Source organism: Lycorma delicatula, chromosome 2 (genome assembly GCF_047948215.1).
Source record: "Lycorma delicatula isolate Av1 chromosome 2, ASM4794821v1, whole genome shotgun sequence".
In the NCBI taxonomy this organism is placed as follows: domain Eukaryota; kingdom Metazoa; phylum Arthropoda; class Insecta; order Hemiptera; family Fulgoridae; genus Lycorma; species Lycorma delicatula.
The window spans coordinates 102,386,251-102,406,989 of NC_134456.1; the positions used below are offsets into that span (position 1 = coordinate 102,386,251).

Consider the following 20,739-nt stretch of genomic DNA (forward strand, 5'->3'; position numbering starts at 1 on the left):
CTTTTGTCACATAATTGGCATATGTAATTTTACAACTTCTGTGAATAAAGGAGGAATATTATAAAAAAATTATATTCCTAATTTTTTTTTATTCGATATTAAAATTTTCAAAAAGAATAGGAAACTTCCAAAAATTGAACTTTTAGAAAGTTTTAATAGATACTTTCTTTTTTTTTAACAACACATAATTTTACATGACTATGAAGATAGAAACAATTTTTTTATAAGTAAAAAACTTTCATTCAAAGAATGAAAATGATGTAATAAAAGTAATTCTATTTTGAAAAAAACTTTACAATCTTTATTAGACATTATGTTTAATGCTAACATTTTTTGAATTGGATACTTTTTAGTTATGTTGTTAGATATGACTACAATTACTCCACACTGCAGAAGTAAACTCAAATGGTCATTATAATAGAATATCTTTTAAGTGTACTACAATTTTAAATCACAAAAAGATTACTAATTATTTTATTACTATAAAATGAAGAACAAAAATTAATAAATAACTTTATTTAAAAATAAAATCCAAATTAATAAATCAAATTAAACCTACGTGACTATATCATTAAACCACTAATTTAGAAATGTTTTACATTCGCTGAACTAAACAAACTTCATGGAATAAAAAAAAGTAGTCATCAAAACATCATTATCACAAAAAAACAGCATACAGCCCATATATACATCCCCTTTAAATTAAAACAACTTAAGTTCTTATTCAGGCTTTATAAATTAGAATGTAAAAAAAGGTAATTGATCTGTTTGAAATTATTTATCCACTAAAGGGATATCTGTACGAGCTGATGACAGGACATAAAAAATTAAATAAAAAAATTAAAACTAAATTAATCAAAAATCAAAATAATATTAGCATAAAAAATATTCGCTTTGAAGAAGTGATTTATTATTTATAATTTTTTGTTTCTATAATTTTTAAATATTTCAAAAAGTATTTAATTATTAAATAAAACAGTTAAATTTAATGAAAAACAAAAAAAAATTAAAACGAAGATTACATTAGATTTAAGTACACATATAAAACAGCAGCAATACAAATACCTCTTACAGTTCACTCATTTTTTAAAAGAACTAGATGATTCAATCAATAGTAACAATGTTTTGATGAAATAATCTTGATCAAAATATCACTTAAAAAATTACTGCTCAAATTTTACACATAATTCTTTTTACATAATAACAAAAGAAGAAAAAACCTTCACCCAACAAATAGTTAATAAAACTAAAAAAAAAAAAAAACAGATTAAAATTTTTTCTTATATGATGTCTACGTTCTTTTTTTTATTTTAAACTGTAGCATTTTTGTACTATCAAGCAAAGAAATTATACCACACTCACGTTTAACCAGTATAAAAAACAAACTATATGATCTTTTTCAAAACAAGTACATAAAAATCTACACAATTTTATTTTGCATTTGGTGATATTGACCTTTTATTTTTTTACTAATTTTTTAGGATTTTTTTTTCATAAGAATGGAAAAAGATGGCACTTTTTGATTCCTCTGTCTTGAAGTTTGATTTTGATTGCTTGCCATTAAACAACTACTGCACCAATTCCACACAATTTTTTATTCAAGGTAGTCCATTCTATTAACTTATCACATTTAAATTTCAGATATTTAACTTATTATGGGTTTTTATTCAATTTATAAAACCTCTATATTTTTGTAACTATATAACGTAGAAACTGAGATCAAGGCTCAATGTCTTTTGTCATTATTTTTGTTCAGGCACAACTGCTGTCTGGCACCATGTGATGTTAAATATTAGTTAGTTTTTCTTTCTTTTCAACATAATTTGTTTATATTTTATTAAACATATGTTTTTATTTATTAACTGTTAGTAACATGAAACCATACGATACGACCTAGTTGCCAAGCTAGTTGGATCTATCTTATTATATTATCGTAAGATGTGTTAAATTATAGTGGGCAGTATGTTGAGACACAACTCCATATGATTCACACAGCTCCTGGCAATTCACTTGGCTCCATACCACACATAGCTCCTGGCAGTTCACTCGGTTGCACCTACACTACATAAGTTGGCTCTGCACTGCAATCTACCAGTCTTGTTTCGTCTCATCTAGTCAGTCTTGTCTCAATCTATCATTTGAAGATTCACATTGTTCAGTCAAAATGTATACATCATACAGTAGACATATACATACATTAAATTATATATATTTTTCAAAAATGTAATACAAATTCAATTAAATCATGACATGTTAATATACAATTGTTAATTTGAATCAGTATTTGTTTCATTTACAGTCCACTTAATATAAATGAAACTTAACTTGGTCCTACACGCCGGATATTTGTAATTTAACATAGTGAAATCAACTAAATTTATAATTGTGAGCGTAATGTAACATTATTAAAGCATCATGGTGTCAAAACCAATCAAATGTATACAAGTCTACTTACTCATAAGAACAAAACTGAAATGTGTAAATGTGAAAATGTGTGTTTAATTAATTGGTGCTGCCTTTGTGATGATTTGTATGTTAACAATTAATTGGCTGAATGCTGACTGCAATTCGTAAGTAAAATATGTATCTTCGTCATCACTAGATGTCTTGGATTTCAATGTGGAAAGCTAACTGCCTATTTAAAGTACTGTTAATGCCTTATACTGTTAATGCCTGTTTATCTCTGTCGATATTTTGGCCTTAATTACCCAGTTATTGACTTGCATCATATGCCTAGATCATTATTTTGTAATTCAAGCCTAATAGTATAACCTTTTTTTAACCTCCAGGACCATCGTTGGGAATTACTTCAGAGAATGAGATGAATGACAATTTTTGTAGCGTGTGAAAGTGCCATGCTGACCGGGATTCGAACCCAGGACCTCTGGATGAAAGACCGAGATGCTACCACTTGCGCCATGTGAATGGCAATATTATAACCTAGATAGTATTTCCTTCACTCATATTATGTCTTTCAGCTTTGTTCTTTGAAACATATCCTTTATGAAAATTTAATCTTAATTATCTTTTTTATTTTTATATTTATACAAAATGTCTGACATGGATGAGGGAGCTAATGAAGGTGAATGTGCTTCAAGCCCAAAAAACAAAAAAAATGGTCAAAGAAGTACACAAGGGTTCCATCACGCAAATAAAAATGTTTATGGAATTGTTTAGTATGGAAAATCAAGATATTGAACTGTAATACGTCATATTTGATCATTTAATCTGTACCTGACATAAATATGACGAGGTCCAAACATTTTTAGAATATAATGCTGAAAATGAAGAAGCAACAGGGAAGAAATGGAAAGACGTATTCCATAACTTCATGTGAAAATACAAAAAATATTAAATTCTAATCGTGAAGCAGGTAATTCTCAAAAGCAGGTAATTTGCTTAAAAACAGTAATATTTGTTCAAAAATAGATCAATTGATAACTCTTCCTTAAATTGACCTACTGAAATTTAATGGTTCTTATGAGAACTGGTTAGCCTTTAGTGAGTTTTTCTACATAATTGTTCACAACAATGATAAGTTAACATTAGTCCCAAAGTTTCATTATTTAGCATCATCCTTGACAGATTCTGCTTGGCAGTTAATTAAAAATATATCACTTACAGCTGACAATTATATGATTGCATGGAGCTTGAAGCTAGATATGCAAACAAGTGTCTCATAGTGCATCAAAATATGCTCTCAGAATATTGGATTTAGAGTATTCCCAAACAATGTGCCACTGGCGTGGCTAATTTTATTGACACAATTTCTAGTAATATAAGTGTGCTTTAAAGGCATTAAAAATTAATACGCACTATGCAGAAGTTATGTTAATTCAATTATTTGCACAATACTTAGATCAAGCAACTGCAGATCTTGAGAATTAACATTGACAGCTGATTCTTTTCCACCTATTGATAAATTTATTATTTTTTTTTAAAATGCAGCAAGACAAATGTTAGAAAGCTCTGCCTTAGTATCTCAAAGAAATCCACGGCAGAAATACTTGGAGTCTTCTTCTTCTTTGAAACGTTCTAATCAGCCCAAGTGGAATAAAAATAATTCATCAGGCGAATGCCTTATACTATTACAACTAATTTGCAGTGCCCGTATTCCAAACAATCTCACCTTGCATAAATGTGTAAATTTTCTTAAGTTACCGACTGGCGGTAAAATATCATTTGTCAAAAAGCACAAGCTATGCTTTAATTGCCTTAATAGCAATCACAATGTCAAGGATTGTAATAATTCTCATTGTTATAAATATTGTAAGCAAAAACACCATTTAATTTTACATCATAAACAAATATTTGAAATTTAGTCTTATCGTAACTCTAGTGAAAATAATTCAAAGGGCAAAAATAAATTGACAACAGGATGCACTGTTGAAAACAACGCTCTTAATTTTAATACAAATGCAAGTAGCAATTATTGTAGTTTAAAAATTCAATGTGTAACTCAGATTTTACTTGCTTCGGCTTTCGTTAGGGTTAAAAATTCAGACAATCAATTGCAATCCTGCCGTGTGTTACTTGATGCAAGCTCTCAGGCCAATTTTATTACTGAAAACATGGTGCAGCACTTAAGACTAAAACTTCAGCAAGAAGATTTACTGATTTCCGGAATAAATAAAATTTCCGCAGTGACAAAATATAGTGTAAATATTGAACTGTACGCAAACTATGAGCATTATTCTGCTTCTATTAAATGTTTTGCTCTACCATGTATTACAAGTTTGATAGATGCCCACTGCACATATAAATACAAACACGTGGAAAGTTCCTAAGTTTGTGACACTTGTAGATACTAATTTTAATACAACTGGTAATGTAGACTTGTTAGTTGGATCTGAATTATACTTACATTTAATTAAAAAGAGTCAAACCAAGAAACGTGAAATTTTCCCGTTATTTAAGAAACTAAATTAGCTTGGATAATTGCTGGAAGGTTACCATCCGCAAACACAGAAGAAAAACCTCCTTGCATAACATTAACAATTCTGAAATAAATATTCAAAATCAATTGAAGTTTTGAGAATTAGAAGAGACTGTCACAAAAACTCGCTCACACTAAAGAAGAAAACTTATGTGAACAGCACTTTTTAGAAAACTTGAAGAGAGATGAAGATGGAAGATATATTGTGCAATTACCAAGAACTCTGAACAAAGTTTTTCTAGGCAACCCTCTTAACAATGCCCAACATAGAAGGCATTAGAGAGAAAACTGAACAAAGCCAATACTCGACGAACTGATTACAATAATTTTATGAATAAAACTCATAATTGGTCATATGCGAATGATTCCATCATCAATACAAAAGAGTTATTCAACATGTAGCAGTGATATCAAGAATCCATACTATCAACCATATCATGCAATGTTTAAAGAAAATAGCACCACAACAAAACATGAATAATCTTTAGCTAATGAAAATTCAGAAAAATTTCCAAAGGCTTCAGAAATTGTCTCCAGAGATTTTTATGCGGATGACCTACAAACTGACTGTGATAATTTAAATGAAGCAATACAATTACAAGGTGAAATAATTTTGATCCTTAAACATGATGGATTTGGTTTTTGCAAATAAACCAAATGAACCTGCCTTCTAAATTCTGTGGCTGAATTGGACAATGACAATCACACATTTAATTTCTCTAATCACGGTATTAATACTTTAGATTTAATCTGGGATTATCAGAAGGATATGCTGAGTTTTCAAATAAAATAAAAAAATTGCAATGGTCCATTCACTAAAAGAATAGGTTTAGTGATCATATGGTCCATATTCGATCCATTAAGCCTGTTAGGTCCAATTGTAATGCTGTACAAGATATTTTGCAAAAATTATGGGTTCAGAAACTGGAGTGGGATGATATACTTTCAGAAAATCTCCTTCATGTTTGGTCTGATCTCTATGAAAAGTTCCCATTTATAAAGAAAATTCATGTTCCAAGATTAATCAAAGGGATAAGAAAAATAGTTGATTTACAATTACATGGATTCACTGATGGCTTGAAGGATGACTATGGTGCTTGTATATACCTACGTTCTGTTGATGATCATGGAAATCTCACAATCTCCTTTGCTCAAAATCAAGTGTCACCAATAAAACAGAACTCCATACCAAAATAAGAATTACGTGGTGCACTTTTATTATCAAAAATGTTGTTCTGCACTTTGTTTAAATATAAATAGTAATTATTTATGGACAGACTCTACAATTGTACTTTCTTGGATAGGTACCTCACCAACAAAATGGAAAACCTTTATAGCCAACAGAGTGTTAGAGATTCAAGAACTTACTGAAAACTGTAAATGGAGACCTGTTTATTCTTAAGAAAATCCTTCTGATATACTTTCTCGAGGAAAGAGTGCAATCAAATTACAAAATCATCACTTATGGTAAAAGATCTTTTTGGTTAGGCCAGCAAATAGAAAATTGGAATAAGAAAACTGCTCAAGAAATTAATTTTGAATCATTGGATTGTTTAAATAAATTTCATAATGCATCCATATCACTAATTATAAATATTAGCTTGACAGATTTATCTGATTTGTTTTCCTCATTGCCAAAAATGATAAATGCATTGTGTTGTATGAGATTTATTAAAAATTTTTAAAAATAAGCAAAATAAAATTAATTATAAGCAGGCCTTATCTGTTCAAGAAAAATAATTTATTTTAATGCCATGTATTATTCAGATTCTAAATATTCATTTTCAAATGGAAATTAAAGAATTACACACCAATTTATCTGCATCTAAAGTAAGCAAACTATATTCTATGCATCCATTCATAAATGGAAACAGTTAATTATGAGTGAGAAGAGGATTGCAATTATCTGATTTGAATTTTGACAATAAGCATCCTATCATTCTTCTGCCTAAATATAATTTAACTAAGTTAATAATTAAAAATGAACATCTTAGGCTCTTGCATGCAGTACCTCAATTACTCCATTCTCAACTTTGTGAGAAATATTGGATAATCAATGGTATCAGATCAATTCTACACAAACGTCTGACATGTTTTTGATTCAAGGCAGAGTAATCACAGCAATGAATGGGACAACCGCCAAAATGCCGCACTGAAATTACAAGCCATTCACTAACTGCGGAATAGACTACGCAGGACCTTTATTAATACGTCAAGGTAGGTGGCGCTGACACATTAAGGTAAAATGTTAAGTTGCATTATTTGTTTGCCTGTCTACCAAAACTATACATTTAGAATTAGTCAGTGATTTATCAATGGATGCATTTATAGCTGTATTAAGAAGATTTTTCTCAAGCAGAAGTCTGTGTTCTAACTTATACAGTGATAATGGGATGAATTTTGTCACGCGTCAATAATTCACTTCACTTGATGTATAAATTTTTAAATAATGAGAACATAAAAAGAAAAAACAATCTTTTCATCCGAAAAGGGGATTCAATGGTACTTTATTCTACCAAATTCACCACATATCAGAGGCTTATGGGAAACCTCGGTAAAGTTAATGAAATATCATTTAAGACATGTGGTAGGAAATTTAGATTTAGCCTTTGAGAAGGTCATTACTATATTGACCCAAGTAGAAGCTAGTCTTAATTCTCGTCCCCTTTGTACATTACCTTCAAATTCCTCTGATCCCCAACTTCTAACTCCAGGACACTTCTTAATTGTTAGTCCTTTTACTTTTCTACCTAATCCTAATGTAACTGACATATCTTTAAACAGGCTTAACAGATGGCAGTTGGTTCAGCGAAGTATTCAAACCATGTGGCACCAATGGTCTTCTGGTTATCTATCTCAACTTCAACAACATTCCAAATGTAGAGCCGAACATCCATTGCTTCAATCTGAAACTCTAGTTTTATTACAAGAGAATAACACACCACCACTATAGTGAATACTAGGCGTTATTTATGATATACATCTGGACCAGACAGCCTTGTTCAAGTAGCTACAATTCGAATACCAACAGGGACCTGTAAAACATCAGTGACGAAGATATGTTCATTACCCACCAGTGACTGAGACACTTTTTATTATTCTTTAATTTATTAATTAATTATTCTTGTTTGTAATTTCTTATGTTTTTGAACCTTAATAAATAACACAGATTTCTGGTGTGCAGTATGTTCAGGTAGCACCACTGTCTGGCACCATGTGATGTTAAATATTAGTTTTTCCTTCTTTTCAACATAATTTGTTTGTATTTTATTAAACTTGTATTTTTATTCATTAATTTCTAGTGCGTAACATGCAACCATATGATACAGTCTAGTCGCCAAGCTTGTTGGAATCAATCTTATTATATTATTATAAGATATGTTAAATTATGGCAGGCAGTATGTTGAGACACAGCTCCATATGATTCACACAGCTCCTGGCAGTTCACTCGGCTCCATACCACACATAGCTCCTGGTGGTTCACTCGGCTCTATACCACACACAACTCCTGGCAATTCACTCAGCTCCATCTACATTATGTAAGCCAGCTCAGCACCAGAATCTACCAGTCCCGTCTTGTTTTGTCTAGTCTAGTCTCGATCTGTCATTTGAAGACTCATATTGCTCAGTCAAAATTTACACATCATACAATAGACATGTACATACAGTAAATTACATATATTTTTCAACAATGTAATACAAATTCAATTAAATCATGAACATGTTTTTATAATTCTCAATCTGAATCAGTATTTATCAGTTCTATATACAGTCTACTTAAAATAAACAAAACAATTTTAAATTGTTGAACATCATATTTCATAAAAATTATTGCTACAGAATATTAGAAAATGTTTTATGCTAAGAAATAATTTATTTAACTGAGCTGCTAAAAAAGTGAAACATCATAGAGAGTAGCTCAGTATTCTCCCTCAGCTGCTTGCCTGTTTTTGATCACCAAACTATTTCTATTTTAAGTAACATAGCACTACATACTAGTATTTTCTCTATACTGTAATTTGTAATTTTGTATTCGACAATAGATAAATAAAATAAATATAACAGAAGTTAGATTGGTTTGAATGTATTAAACTAATTAACAATTACAAAGAGATGTCAGATTAATTATTCAAAATATTATGCAAACTGTGTACTATGCATATTCGTGTTATGTAAAAAACAGGTTTGGCAAACAAAATGTAAAAGGATAGCTCAAAAACAGTGAAAGTAGAGATCTGAAATCTTGTAAAAATTACAGTGAGATCAGAGAAGTAGTTCTTTAACAACAAATGGTCAAAATCAAACTATGCTTCAAAAGCCTAAAAAATGTTTTTTTTTCTATTCTCATGAGAAAAATATTTCTTAAAAAAGAGTAAAAATAAAAAGTCAACATCAATGAAAACAGAATAAAATTTTAATTCAACTTGTTTTGAAATAAGATGGATAATTTGTTCATCTGGCTTCAAACTTGAGCGCACATAGTTTCTGTGCTGATATCAATTACACTACTTCATCGGCAACAACACATGATTTTTAAAAAACAAAGTAAGAATTTGATCGAATGAGTAACCCTAATTAAATTTTTAGTTTTTATGATTTGACTGAAAGGATATATGTTTGCCTTTTTTGCTTATTAAAGTTCTTACAAGAATAAAAAAAGAATACTAATAAAAACAGTAAACAGAAAAAAATTTTTTTTTTTTTATTTATCTTGTATTAACAATATAATCTACCCTAGAATTTGGTAAAATATTTATTAACTGTTAATTATAATTGATAATGAAAAACACTTAATTATTTCATGCAAAAAATTATTTATATATATATATATATATATATATATATATATAGTCATTCACGGGAACTGGATGTTTTTGAAGTGGGTTGTACTCGGGCGTTCGTGGTGGGAAGGACACGTGGCTGGTGTCTGACGTTTCCTTTGTTCATAGCATTTACATTTTAGTCGTTGAGATGGAGCCGTGGATGCTAGACCAACACCTGTACGCGTATGACAGTTTTGTGCGAAATGACGAATCCATAACTGCTGTTCAGCGAGATTTCCGCCATCAGTTTAATATCCATCGTAATGCAAGTGTCCCTTTTCGTAACACAATATTGCGATGGGTAAACAACCTTCGAACAAGTGGTTCAATATTGAAGAAAAAACCACCGGGTCCCCGACGAACTGCTAGCAATCCGGAGAACATCGAACAAGTAAGGGAAGCCATTGTCAGAAGCCCACGCCGCTCTATTCAGAGGCATTCAGCAGCGCTTCAAATGAGCACAAATACGGTAAGACAAATTTTGCATACAGACCTGCATTTCCATCCTTATAAGATAGCCGTCGTGCAGCAGTTAAATGAGCAAGATTTCACGCAGCGATTACAATTTTATCGACAAATGCTTACCATTTTTGAAGAAAATGAAAATTTGTTATTGTTAATGAGTGACAAAGCCCATTTTCATCTGAATGGCTTCGTCAACAAACAGAATTGCCGGTATTGGGCAGAAAGAAACCCACATCAGCTTCATGAGAGACCACTTCAAAGCCCAAAGGTGACTGTCTGGTATGCAATAGGAAAGATCGGTGTTATTAGACCATATTTTTTTGAAGAAAATGTATTCCGTAACTGTAACAGCTGATCATTACATTGTGATGTTGAATACGTTTTTCATCCCTGAGTTACGAAACCGGGGAATCGATTTAAAAATGTGTTATTCCAGCAGGATGGAGCTACAGCGCACACAGCGAGGGCAACGATGGCTGTTCTCTGTAACTTGTTTCCGGGATGGATCGTTTCCAGATTCGGCAACATTCCTTGGCCCCCTCGGTCCCCCGACTTGAGTAGTTGTGATTTTTTTCTGTGGGGGTTTCTGAAATCGCGTGTGTACGGCAATAAACCGTGTATATTGGAGGACCTAAAGATCGCGATTCGTCATCACATCACCCAGATTGATGTAGACATGCTGCAAAGAATTGAGGCCAGTTACCGTGAAAGGCTACAACAATGTATTGCCCAAAATGGACATCACTTGCCGGATTTAACAAGTGTTTCAGTACCAATAAAACTTTTTTAAAGTAAATATTCAATTTTTTATGATTATTTTAAAAACATCCGGTTCCCGTGAATGACCCTGTATATGAATAACAAAAAATCAACTGTATATTGCTGGATTCAAATACAATAGGATATTAAAATACCCAATTAATTAATAGAATAAACAAGAATGCTTACTTTCAACATTTGTTAAAAACAAAATCTATCATAATACAGTAAAGAAGTGTTAAATCACTCACCTCTTCAACTCCAATACGGCGACAAGCTTCTAAAAAATTATCAACATTTCGACGGCACCTTGCCATGGTTAGTTTTGGCTGAAACACAAAATAAGTCTGATTAATTATATTAACTGCTGATCAGAGCAAGGTCAAGAACAAATCACTCGGAAGTAAAATTGTAAGTCCAATCCCTGCTCACTCGATGTAACAAGTCAAAGTATATCTCACAGCATATATACAGAAAATAAATTATTACAAACTCTATCATTTCAATATTTCACGCAAATATTCTTAACTACCTATGATTATTTTTTTCTTTTATTTTAATTTTTTTAAAAACATTTCATTATTTCCTATTCTTTATCATATTTTTAAAAAAAATTCATATATGGGAAAATTCATGGTGGTAGTGAACACTTAGTGATCACCTTAGAATTAAAACAGAAAGTGCTATTTATGGCAGATGAATTGAATAATCAAACTTATGCTATTTGTAAGAAATATTAAAGGTACCACTGACTGTAATTAATCAGATCACATAAAAGTTTACAGAAACAGTTAATATCAAAAAAGTGATGATATTCTAGTTTATCTTCCCCCTAAAATTTTCAGGAGATCAGAAGTTATAGTCTATACATAATTCACAACTCACATTCTCTGTGTCTCTGAATGAATGATACTCTTTATTTATTCATTCATTCATTACCATTTAAAATAAATGGATTTTACAAAGTTGTTTGTGGTGTTTAATGCAAATATCATTCATATAACATAAATAATATTATTTACCACAATATAACTAATTTTATAAATACAGTACTTTTTTATAAAGATAAAGAATAAAGACTATAGTAACTGCATGCATAGCAAGATATACTAAAGATTGTTTTAATATTTAAAAAATCTCACTTTATTATTTTTTAAGTACTAAATAGTATCCAAAGCATTTTCTATCTCAATTTCTATCAGTTAACATAGAATATGCTATACCTATGATGTAATGTTTTTCACCAGATTTTAGGTACAGAGACGATAAATAAATCTTTTATTCTACTCGGTATGTTAATAATACATTATATAGGTTACCGTATAAAGACACAGAACCCAGTAGAAAGTGTCATTTTTTAAACTTTATAGTGAAACAAGTAGGTGATTTGAAAAAAGGAAATATGAAACTGAATCAAATACAAATGGTAATTTTTTTAATTATAAATTTATTGATTAATAATAAACACAATTCATGTCTTCATAATTTCCTTATGCAGTCTCCTGGACAATCTACACACTTTTGCCAGTGATTTGGAAGCTTGAATATTCTTTGTTCATAAAAAGTTTGACAAGTTGTCAACCAGTTGCGTAAGCGCTGCTCAATGTCTTCATTGTTTTCAAATCATTCCCCTCAAAACAATTCTTTCAAGAGCACAAACAATAAATAGTCACAGGGGGACAAATCTGGACTGTACGGACGGTAGTCAAGGGTTTCCCAGTGCATTTTTTCCAATTTATCCCTTGACAAAATCGTGGTGTGCGGCCTGGCATTGTCATGAAGAAGCGTGACATCTCTGATGGGCATCTTTTGTTTTGATCAACGGCTTTTGTTAACTGTAGCAGATGGCAATAGTAAGCTGCATTCACTGTTCATTGAACGTGAAAAAATCAATGAGTAAAACTCTCCTCGAGTCAAAAAAAATCATTGCCTGAACTTTTCCAGCTGAGAGATGGGTTTTGGCTTTCACTGGGCAACCCTCATCCTTCCTTCACTCCTTACTCGCCATCTTGGACTTTGGAGCGTAATGATGGACCCATGTCTGATCACATGTGATGATGCACCTCAAAAAATCATCTTCCTCGTGTCAAAATCGATTCTGATACCCGCTTCTGAAGTGATTTCTTCAACAGTGAACTGGCAATCAGTGAACTAGTGACCTTCGATAAGCTCTTGAACGGCAAGGCTGCCTTTGCCGTTCAAGAGCACTCTGTTCGGAACAGAGTGAAACAGCTAACCAAGCTTATTCCCTCTCTCTAACACATCAAACATTAACCCCTCACTCTGTCATCCAGTTTGGTACTGCTTGCTGTGTAAAATAGCAAAATTACCATTTAAATTTGATTCACTCTCATAGCCCATAATAAAATGTTTTTTATTTGCGATTTAGTATATGGGTTTCACTTTTTGAATCTGTCATTTGTTTTCGGTCACTCCAGTGATGAGCACATTTATCTGTGCTGTAGAAAATATCATCCACGACATGCTACTCTAAATTAATGTTTATTTGCTTTACCCCACCAATATTATATTCCTTTAGCTGCTGAGCATTTTGTGGTTACATAGCATAAATGTTTGACTTATCCCTTATCTCTTATATAGTAGATATACCCCCAAAAAAGTCTGGTGCCATTAAGTCTGAAGACTGCTGGCTGATCAATGACCCCAAACCTTGAAATTACACTTCCTAGAATACTAGAAAAAGTGTATGAACTGATTTCCACTGAATCCCAAGATGTTTGTGCTATTGCATCATCCTGAAAATAGAAAACACCATTAACTTCTGAATCAATAAACTCCAGTAGTGCAAGTATCTGTTGCTATTACTATCACAGTTCAATTATTCTTTTAAAAAAAAGTAGTTCCGATGATACCTAAAGCTGACACTTCACAACAGATTGTTATCTCAATGCTAGGCAATGGTTTTGCAAACACTTTGGTTGTTTATTGTTCCAATATTAACAGTTGTTTGTGACCATATCTTGAAATATGAAAATCAGCTTCACAAGACATGGATAATTCTTTTCAAAGGAGTTCAACCATCAATTACTATTATGTTTAACATGGTGTTTCAAAACTATAGGCAATGAAGTTATCAATCAGTTTTAATTCCTGCACGATCTGAATTTTTGTATGTATTGTATGTAGTTTAAGGACAATGTATGATGCAGGCAAAGACTTCAGAGATATTCAAAGTAAGAGATTGCTACACACATTTTCATCTTCCCCACAATTCAAGTTTAAACCTAAAAAATTGATTTATTACCTCCTGGGCCATTCTGCAAATCATGAAATACAAATCTTTAGAATAGAAAATAGGCACTCAAAAAACACTTAATTTGGATATTCTGCAGTCTTATATAATTAATTCATATATCTTAATCTAGATAGTCAAATATGTGTCAAAGTCTGTGTACATCCAACTTTGAGCAATTAATTTTAAAACTGATTTTAACAGACCAATATCTCAAAATTCATAAAAATACCTGTTCATTCACTGAGACATATCATAAAAGTGAAATAAACAAGTTCACACACATATAAAAATGAATTAATAAAACAAATATTCAAAGTATTAAGTAATTTTTAATGAAATAATCTTACAACAGCTGGTGAAGGAACATGAATGCTAGCAACAGAACGAGGACGAACGTGGTTTGCTAAATGACATAAAACCACTCCATCACAAAGTGCAGGAGCAAGATCAACAGGGAGTGCCATTTTCAGCCTTGTCTCTATATTCTGTAAAAAAAAAACAAGAAACAATTACTTTTCAATTGTCAATATATAAACAATCATTTTTTCATAATTTCCAATCGATTTTAGATTGGTTTCAAGAAAACATTTAATTCTGAATTTGAAATAAAATCATCACATGTTTAATACAGATGATTTCATTCATAGAAAAAAATCCACAACATATGAAATAAACTAATTTCTTAGGCAAAATAAATTAACCAAACTCAAAAATTTTAACTTTCTAATGTTAAAAAAGCTTAAAGTTTTTTAATTTTAAAGTTAAAATTTACACATCATATAAAGTACTTTACTGACTTGCAGACCCTGTAACCACTTAAAATGAATAATTAATTACTGACATCTCCTCAAATTAAACTAAATTAGATCAGTCAATTATGCCAGACATCACCTCAGAGTAAAATTAACTTGAGACACAACAGGTGTCAAACTTCAAGGAAGTTTACCAGGAAACAAAATCATCCTTGCAACTTCAACCTTGTGAAATAACAGAAATAATTCATCTTGAAGGTCACTTAAACAAAATTATTATTAATTTACAAATCTACAATTATTGGCACACAGCAGAACAGTTCAGTTTATCAACAAATGGCTACAACATCAAACTCAATCAGCATTTTCAAGAGTTCAGTGTTTCAGTTTCCTCTACAACTGTCACTAAGCAGTTACATTACTCATCAACAATCTTAATGTACATCTTTTAAATACTTATTATTAAATTAATTATTTATATATTAAATAAGCACATAATATTAATATTTATTATGTTATGAATGTAACAAAAAATAATCTGTGAAAAAAATAGCATTTTAGTTTTGTTTTACTTCAGACGGTAATTTTATTTTTTTAATGAAAATATGTATCTTAATTTAGGAATAACAGTTATTATAATATTGATGTATATGTTTAAATCAAATTACTGTAACAAATTAAAAAGTATGATATAAACATGTTTGCAAATTTCTAATTGCAACCATTCAATTTTTTAATCTAGTTGAAAATAATGTTATCAAATTTCTGTATAAACACAGTTGTTTGTCAACTGATTTAAAAAAAAAAGTGTAATTTTATTTATAATGAAAGGATTAACATTTTACTTCGTTCATAACAAAAATGATAATGTAGATATAAAAGATACAAACATAACTGATAATAACTGATAACTGTTAATATAACTGATAAGCATAATAGATATATAAACTTAACTGTTAAGATAACATAACAGTTGAAAAAAGTCAAATAACTTATCAATATCAAATTTGATCATTCGTAATTTTTTATGAATTTTATTTCTAAATGTAGTCTTTTTTTCAACTGGCAGTGTCTTTTCCTTAACTTATATTTTTTAATAGTCATGGAGTTTTTAATTTCATTAGTTTATTATATTCTTTTTGATTAAGTTATTCTTGTTGGATGTCTATTATTTTCCTAAGTTTTGTAATGTTCTCATTACAGTTAAATAAAATTTATAGTTTGATTTTTAGATAACATGTAGTAACACAATTATTACATTTTACACAATGAATAAATTCTTGAAATTTTACGTCTGTATTTCTTTTTCAAAGATAGAGTTTAAATATGTTGTACATTGTTAATTTTAAATGTATTATAGATGTGTTTAAATTTTTTTATTTTAATTTTAAATGTACTCTTACCATAGTACAAATAATTACTTTGGTTTTTGGTAATTAAAAATATTATTTTTTTTAGTATTTATAATACTAAAAGTATTATTATATTTTTGTTTTAGTTGTTTAATTTGTATAAAATCATTAATCACTAATGAGACATGATTTAAAATGCATGTTAATTAAAATATTAAATGTTTTAATAACTTCTTTTTCAACTGAAGATACCTGCTAAGGCAATGGAAGAAATGGGTAAAATTAACATTAAATAGCAGAACGAGTTATATAAATTTAATAATAGCAATTTAAAAACTTTTAAACAATAATTAAATATTTACAAATAAATGACAAACATTTAAAAGATTCATAGTTAAAAATTCAAATATTCACAATTACTACAATAAAAATGAAAAAAAACACATATAACATTAAGAATTACGTTTAAATAGAAATAAATAATTTAGATATTTCATAAAGGGTTAAATGACTTACTGTTCTAAGTTGGGAAATGAGTTCAGCTTCTTCTTTAGCCTTTTCAAATTCCCTTCGCATTGTAAAAGAGAGCTTATCTGGTGGGACATTTCTATTCCAAGCCATAGGTCGAGGTGTGTTCGGTGTACCAGCATTATTGACAGCACCATTACCTGAAGTTAAAAACCCTAACGATGTTGTTACCAACTGGGGTGATGGCGGTTTCACATACACTCCAGTATTATTCACTCCATTCACAGCCTCCTATAAATAATTATTATAATTTAATTATCAACTAGAAAAATGAACTTCACATATAAAAAAATCAAAACATAAAAATAAATAAAGATCTTTAAAAGAAAAATATTAATTTGAAAAATAAGAGGATCATCATTTTCTGTAATTTAAAAATGTTTTTACGATGTTGAAAATTTCCAAAACAAAAAATCTTGCTAATTAAAAAAGAAAAAGTCAAAGCAGCTGATGCTAATATAAGAACAGCAGCAATCATTAATGAGGATACTCACAAAGACAAATGAAAAATTTTGAAATAAAGTTTTTAAAAACATTTTATCATAAAATTTTGTTTGGTATATTATTCTGAAAGATCACATTTTTAAATTACTTTGAAAACATGCAGAGATTAAAAGAAAATACTTATCAGACATCAATTGAAGAGTTATTTTGTAGCAAAACAAATCATGTCTTTTTTGAGCAGTAATTCTGGATCAATGTAAGCAATATTGCTAACATATTACAGACCCTACCCAACAAGAAGTGTTATAAGTGTTATTTGCAAAACTCTGTTTGATATAACTGAGATTAGCAGGTAAGACTAGAATAAATATTCTGTCTTTAATGAAACTTCATAAAAAAGTGACATAAAATCTGAAGAATAAGGTATCAATAACCGAAATTAAACATTAAGAACCCAAATGTAATCTCAGCAGGCTGCTGGATTAATCAACTAGAGGCAATTTTAATCAACCTGAGAAATTTTTATAAAAAAAAATTTCAAGATTTCTGAGTGGTAGTGTACCATCTTGTTGGAAATAAAACCATCCTTATCATCATGTAATGGAAATTAGAAAATTTTTGAAGCATACCCGAATCCTTGAGATACTGTGATACATGATGGTCTTCTCAATAAAAATGAATGGTAGTATAATAACTTAACAAAAAACTGTTAATATTTTACCCCTAATAAAACAATTACTGTCAACAATTTTAGTATCAGAAGAAAACTTAACAGTATGTTATTGTTCTAGGTGCAGAAATTACATTGAACCGTAATCAGTTCTGTTTCAGAAAACCAAAACATACAGTTAGCACACACAATTTGTAAATGCAGCTGGACTGTCAGTATAACAGAATAAAATACTTGTCAAACTTGAATCATTTTACAACAAAATGACAACTCAAAAGGTTTTTTCTGATATGTTCTTATGATAAATGCACATTTACATTTTCAAAATTGTAAAATCGCCTAGTAATTCTTGATTTGTTGTTGCACAAAAACCATCTACTAAATGTTAACTTAAAGATAGAAACTTGTGTTTGTAAGATTATAATAAATTATTTAAAGTTTAATAATAGGTAGTCTAAAAAGTAATGAGCCTTTTGCGCACGAGATAGCATTAGCATATTCTGGCAGAAGTCAAGGAAGATCAGCATGTAAGCAGTCATGACATCCCCAATGACCTAAACATCCATCACCAAACAGAGTTAAACCATCTGGAGAAAGCTGACTACATAAACGAACTCGATGCTTGGGTGCCACATGATTCGACTCAGAAAAATTTACTTGACTAAATTTCTATTCAAAGCCCACAGTGACACCAGGAAGGTATCAACAATTACCATGACTGCACCTATCAATTCAAAAGAAATGGTGTGAACTGGTCAACAGAAAGGATGTTGTATACAACACTGACAACGCCAGATTGCATACATCTAATGACTCGTCAGAAATTGAGAGAATTTGAGTGGGAGGTTTTAATGCATCCACCATATAGCCTGGACCTGGCATCATCAAACTATCAGTTGTTTCGGGTCTCTGCAGAACTTCCTGAATGGTGTTAAGTTAGTTTCAAATGAGACCTGTTGAAACCATGTGTCACAGTTTTTTGACCAGAAACCACAGAAATTCTACAGTGAAGGGATTATGGTATTGCTGGAAAAATGGAAGATCATCAAAAAAAAGTATGTGATCTCATAATGTTACTTCCCAACAACAATAAATTAATTTTCAATTTTGGCCTCCAAAGGCTCAGTACTTTTTAGACAACCTGATATGATTTTCTTTTAGATGGTTAAATACAAGAAAATTAAAGGAAAATATGATATCAATAAAAAAAAAGAAAATTTACTTTTTTTCACAATTAGAGTATAAATTAATAACTGCACTCAATTAAAGATTTCTTAAAATTATATATATCTATAAAGATTCAACTACAAATTCATAAAAGCACAAGACCATTATCAGTCTTTTTATTCACTATCTGATACACGGTTAAAATAACAGAATACCAATCAAGCATCTTCCACCTACCACGAGAGATAGCTAAAAGGTAAAGGACCTTCAGCAACATGATTGAATGTACAAATTACAGTTCAAAATTGCTGAATACAATTGTATCGAAGGTACACAAGAATGTTCTTCCAGGAAGCCTGAGTCTGTTTTTGTGCTTCATGTTTTTTGTTATGTGAAGGAAAGTAAAAATAGTGCAGGATATTCTAATAATGTGTGGCTCCATTCTATTGCGTTCCAGATATCCTGATTTCCAAATACGAATGGCTATTTGGTGAATAGTATCCTGCTACTTGAAAAGAATTCAATTAAAGTGTTTGGGTGGAAGGATTTTTTGTATAACATCTAAATACATAAACACAAGTAGTGTTACAACTGCAGTAATTTTATTTTAAATAATTTATATTTTGTTTCAGGAAAGCATGCAGCATACCAAAACATAAAATTATCATGATTCTAATTTAATTTAATTTAGCTTAATCCATCAGACAGAAAAAAACACTACTCTTTACTTTTAACATAAAAATGAAATAAAAATAACTGGTAATACAAAAATTTGAGAACTGTAACAAAATGATATATTTGCCTTAAAAATAAAAATTTTAAGAAAGTATATTACTGCTATATTAAAATTTCATCAAGTGAAACAGAAAAAATATTTTCTACCTCAATGTATTTTTTCAACACCTGATAAGCTACTGTCTGTTGAAATATTGACATCATTTCCCATATTTATCATTATATTTTCAATAATATTTTCACAAAAACTGCCTGCTTGTTTTCCATGCTTTTGTTTCTTCTTTAATTATATGTTAAATGCAATTTTTCCAAGCATTTGAATCTATTCTATTAACACCTTCAATCATTTTTTTTACATTGCTTAATGTTGTGTTATTACCCCCAATGACTTGTGCCCATATCAATTCTATCGGGTTAAAATTGAAATGATAAGAAGGAAGACATAAGACACAATTTTTGGATTTCTCAATTTCAACTACTTGATATTGAATACATTTTTGTCTAATTGATTTTACTACTTTTAAAAGTTCTACTTTTAGCAAGTCTTCGGTGTACACAATTTTAATCATTCGGCAATTTTTGATTTTGTGTTGAAGCATTTGGAATTTTTTCAGTTTTCAGGCAATGGTATGGCGCATTATCCATTACTATGATAGATCCTTCAAGACAATTTCAATAATTTTTTAAACCACTGCATAAAATTGTCACCATTATGATACTCTTGAAAAGAATATCCATATAAACCACTGTTCAAAAATCTAATTTCACTTTCAATGTGTATTACTATTGATCATTTACCTTTTCCAGCCGGAGTTTTCATCACAGTTGACAAACCTTTCATAAAACTGTCTT

General features: G+C 30.1%; 1 protein-coding gene across 3 annotated transcripts in view; it reads right to left on the reverse strand.

The window, feature by feature from the left end:
* The window catches only part of Lrch (Leucine-rich-repeats and calponin homology domain protein), a 447,029-nt gene that overhangs the window by 50,450 nt on the left and 375,840 nt on the right, over positions 1–20,739 (reverse strand). For all 3 annotated transcript variants that reach the window (XM_075355909.1, XM_075355908.1, XM_075355907.1), the window contains exons 10-12: positions 16,860–17,102; positions 14,587–14,724; positions 11,235–11,312 (exon numbers count right to left, since the gene is read on the reverse strand). In XM_075355909.1, the coding sequence (XP_075212024.1) occupies positions 11,235–11,312; positions 14,587–14,724; positions 16,860–17,102 (459 nt within the window). The remainder of the gene's footprint in view (positions 1–11,234; positions 11,313–14,586; positions 14,725–16,859; positions 17,103–20,739) is intronic.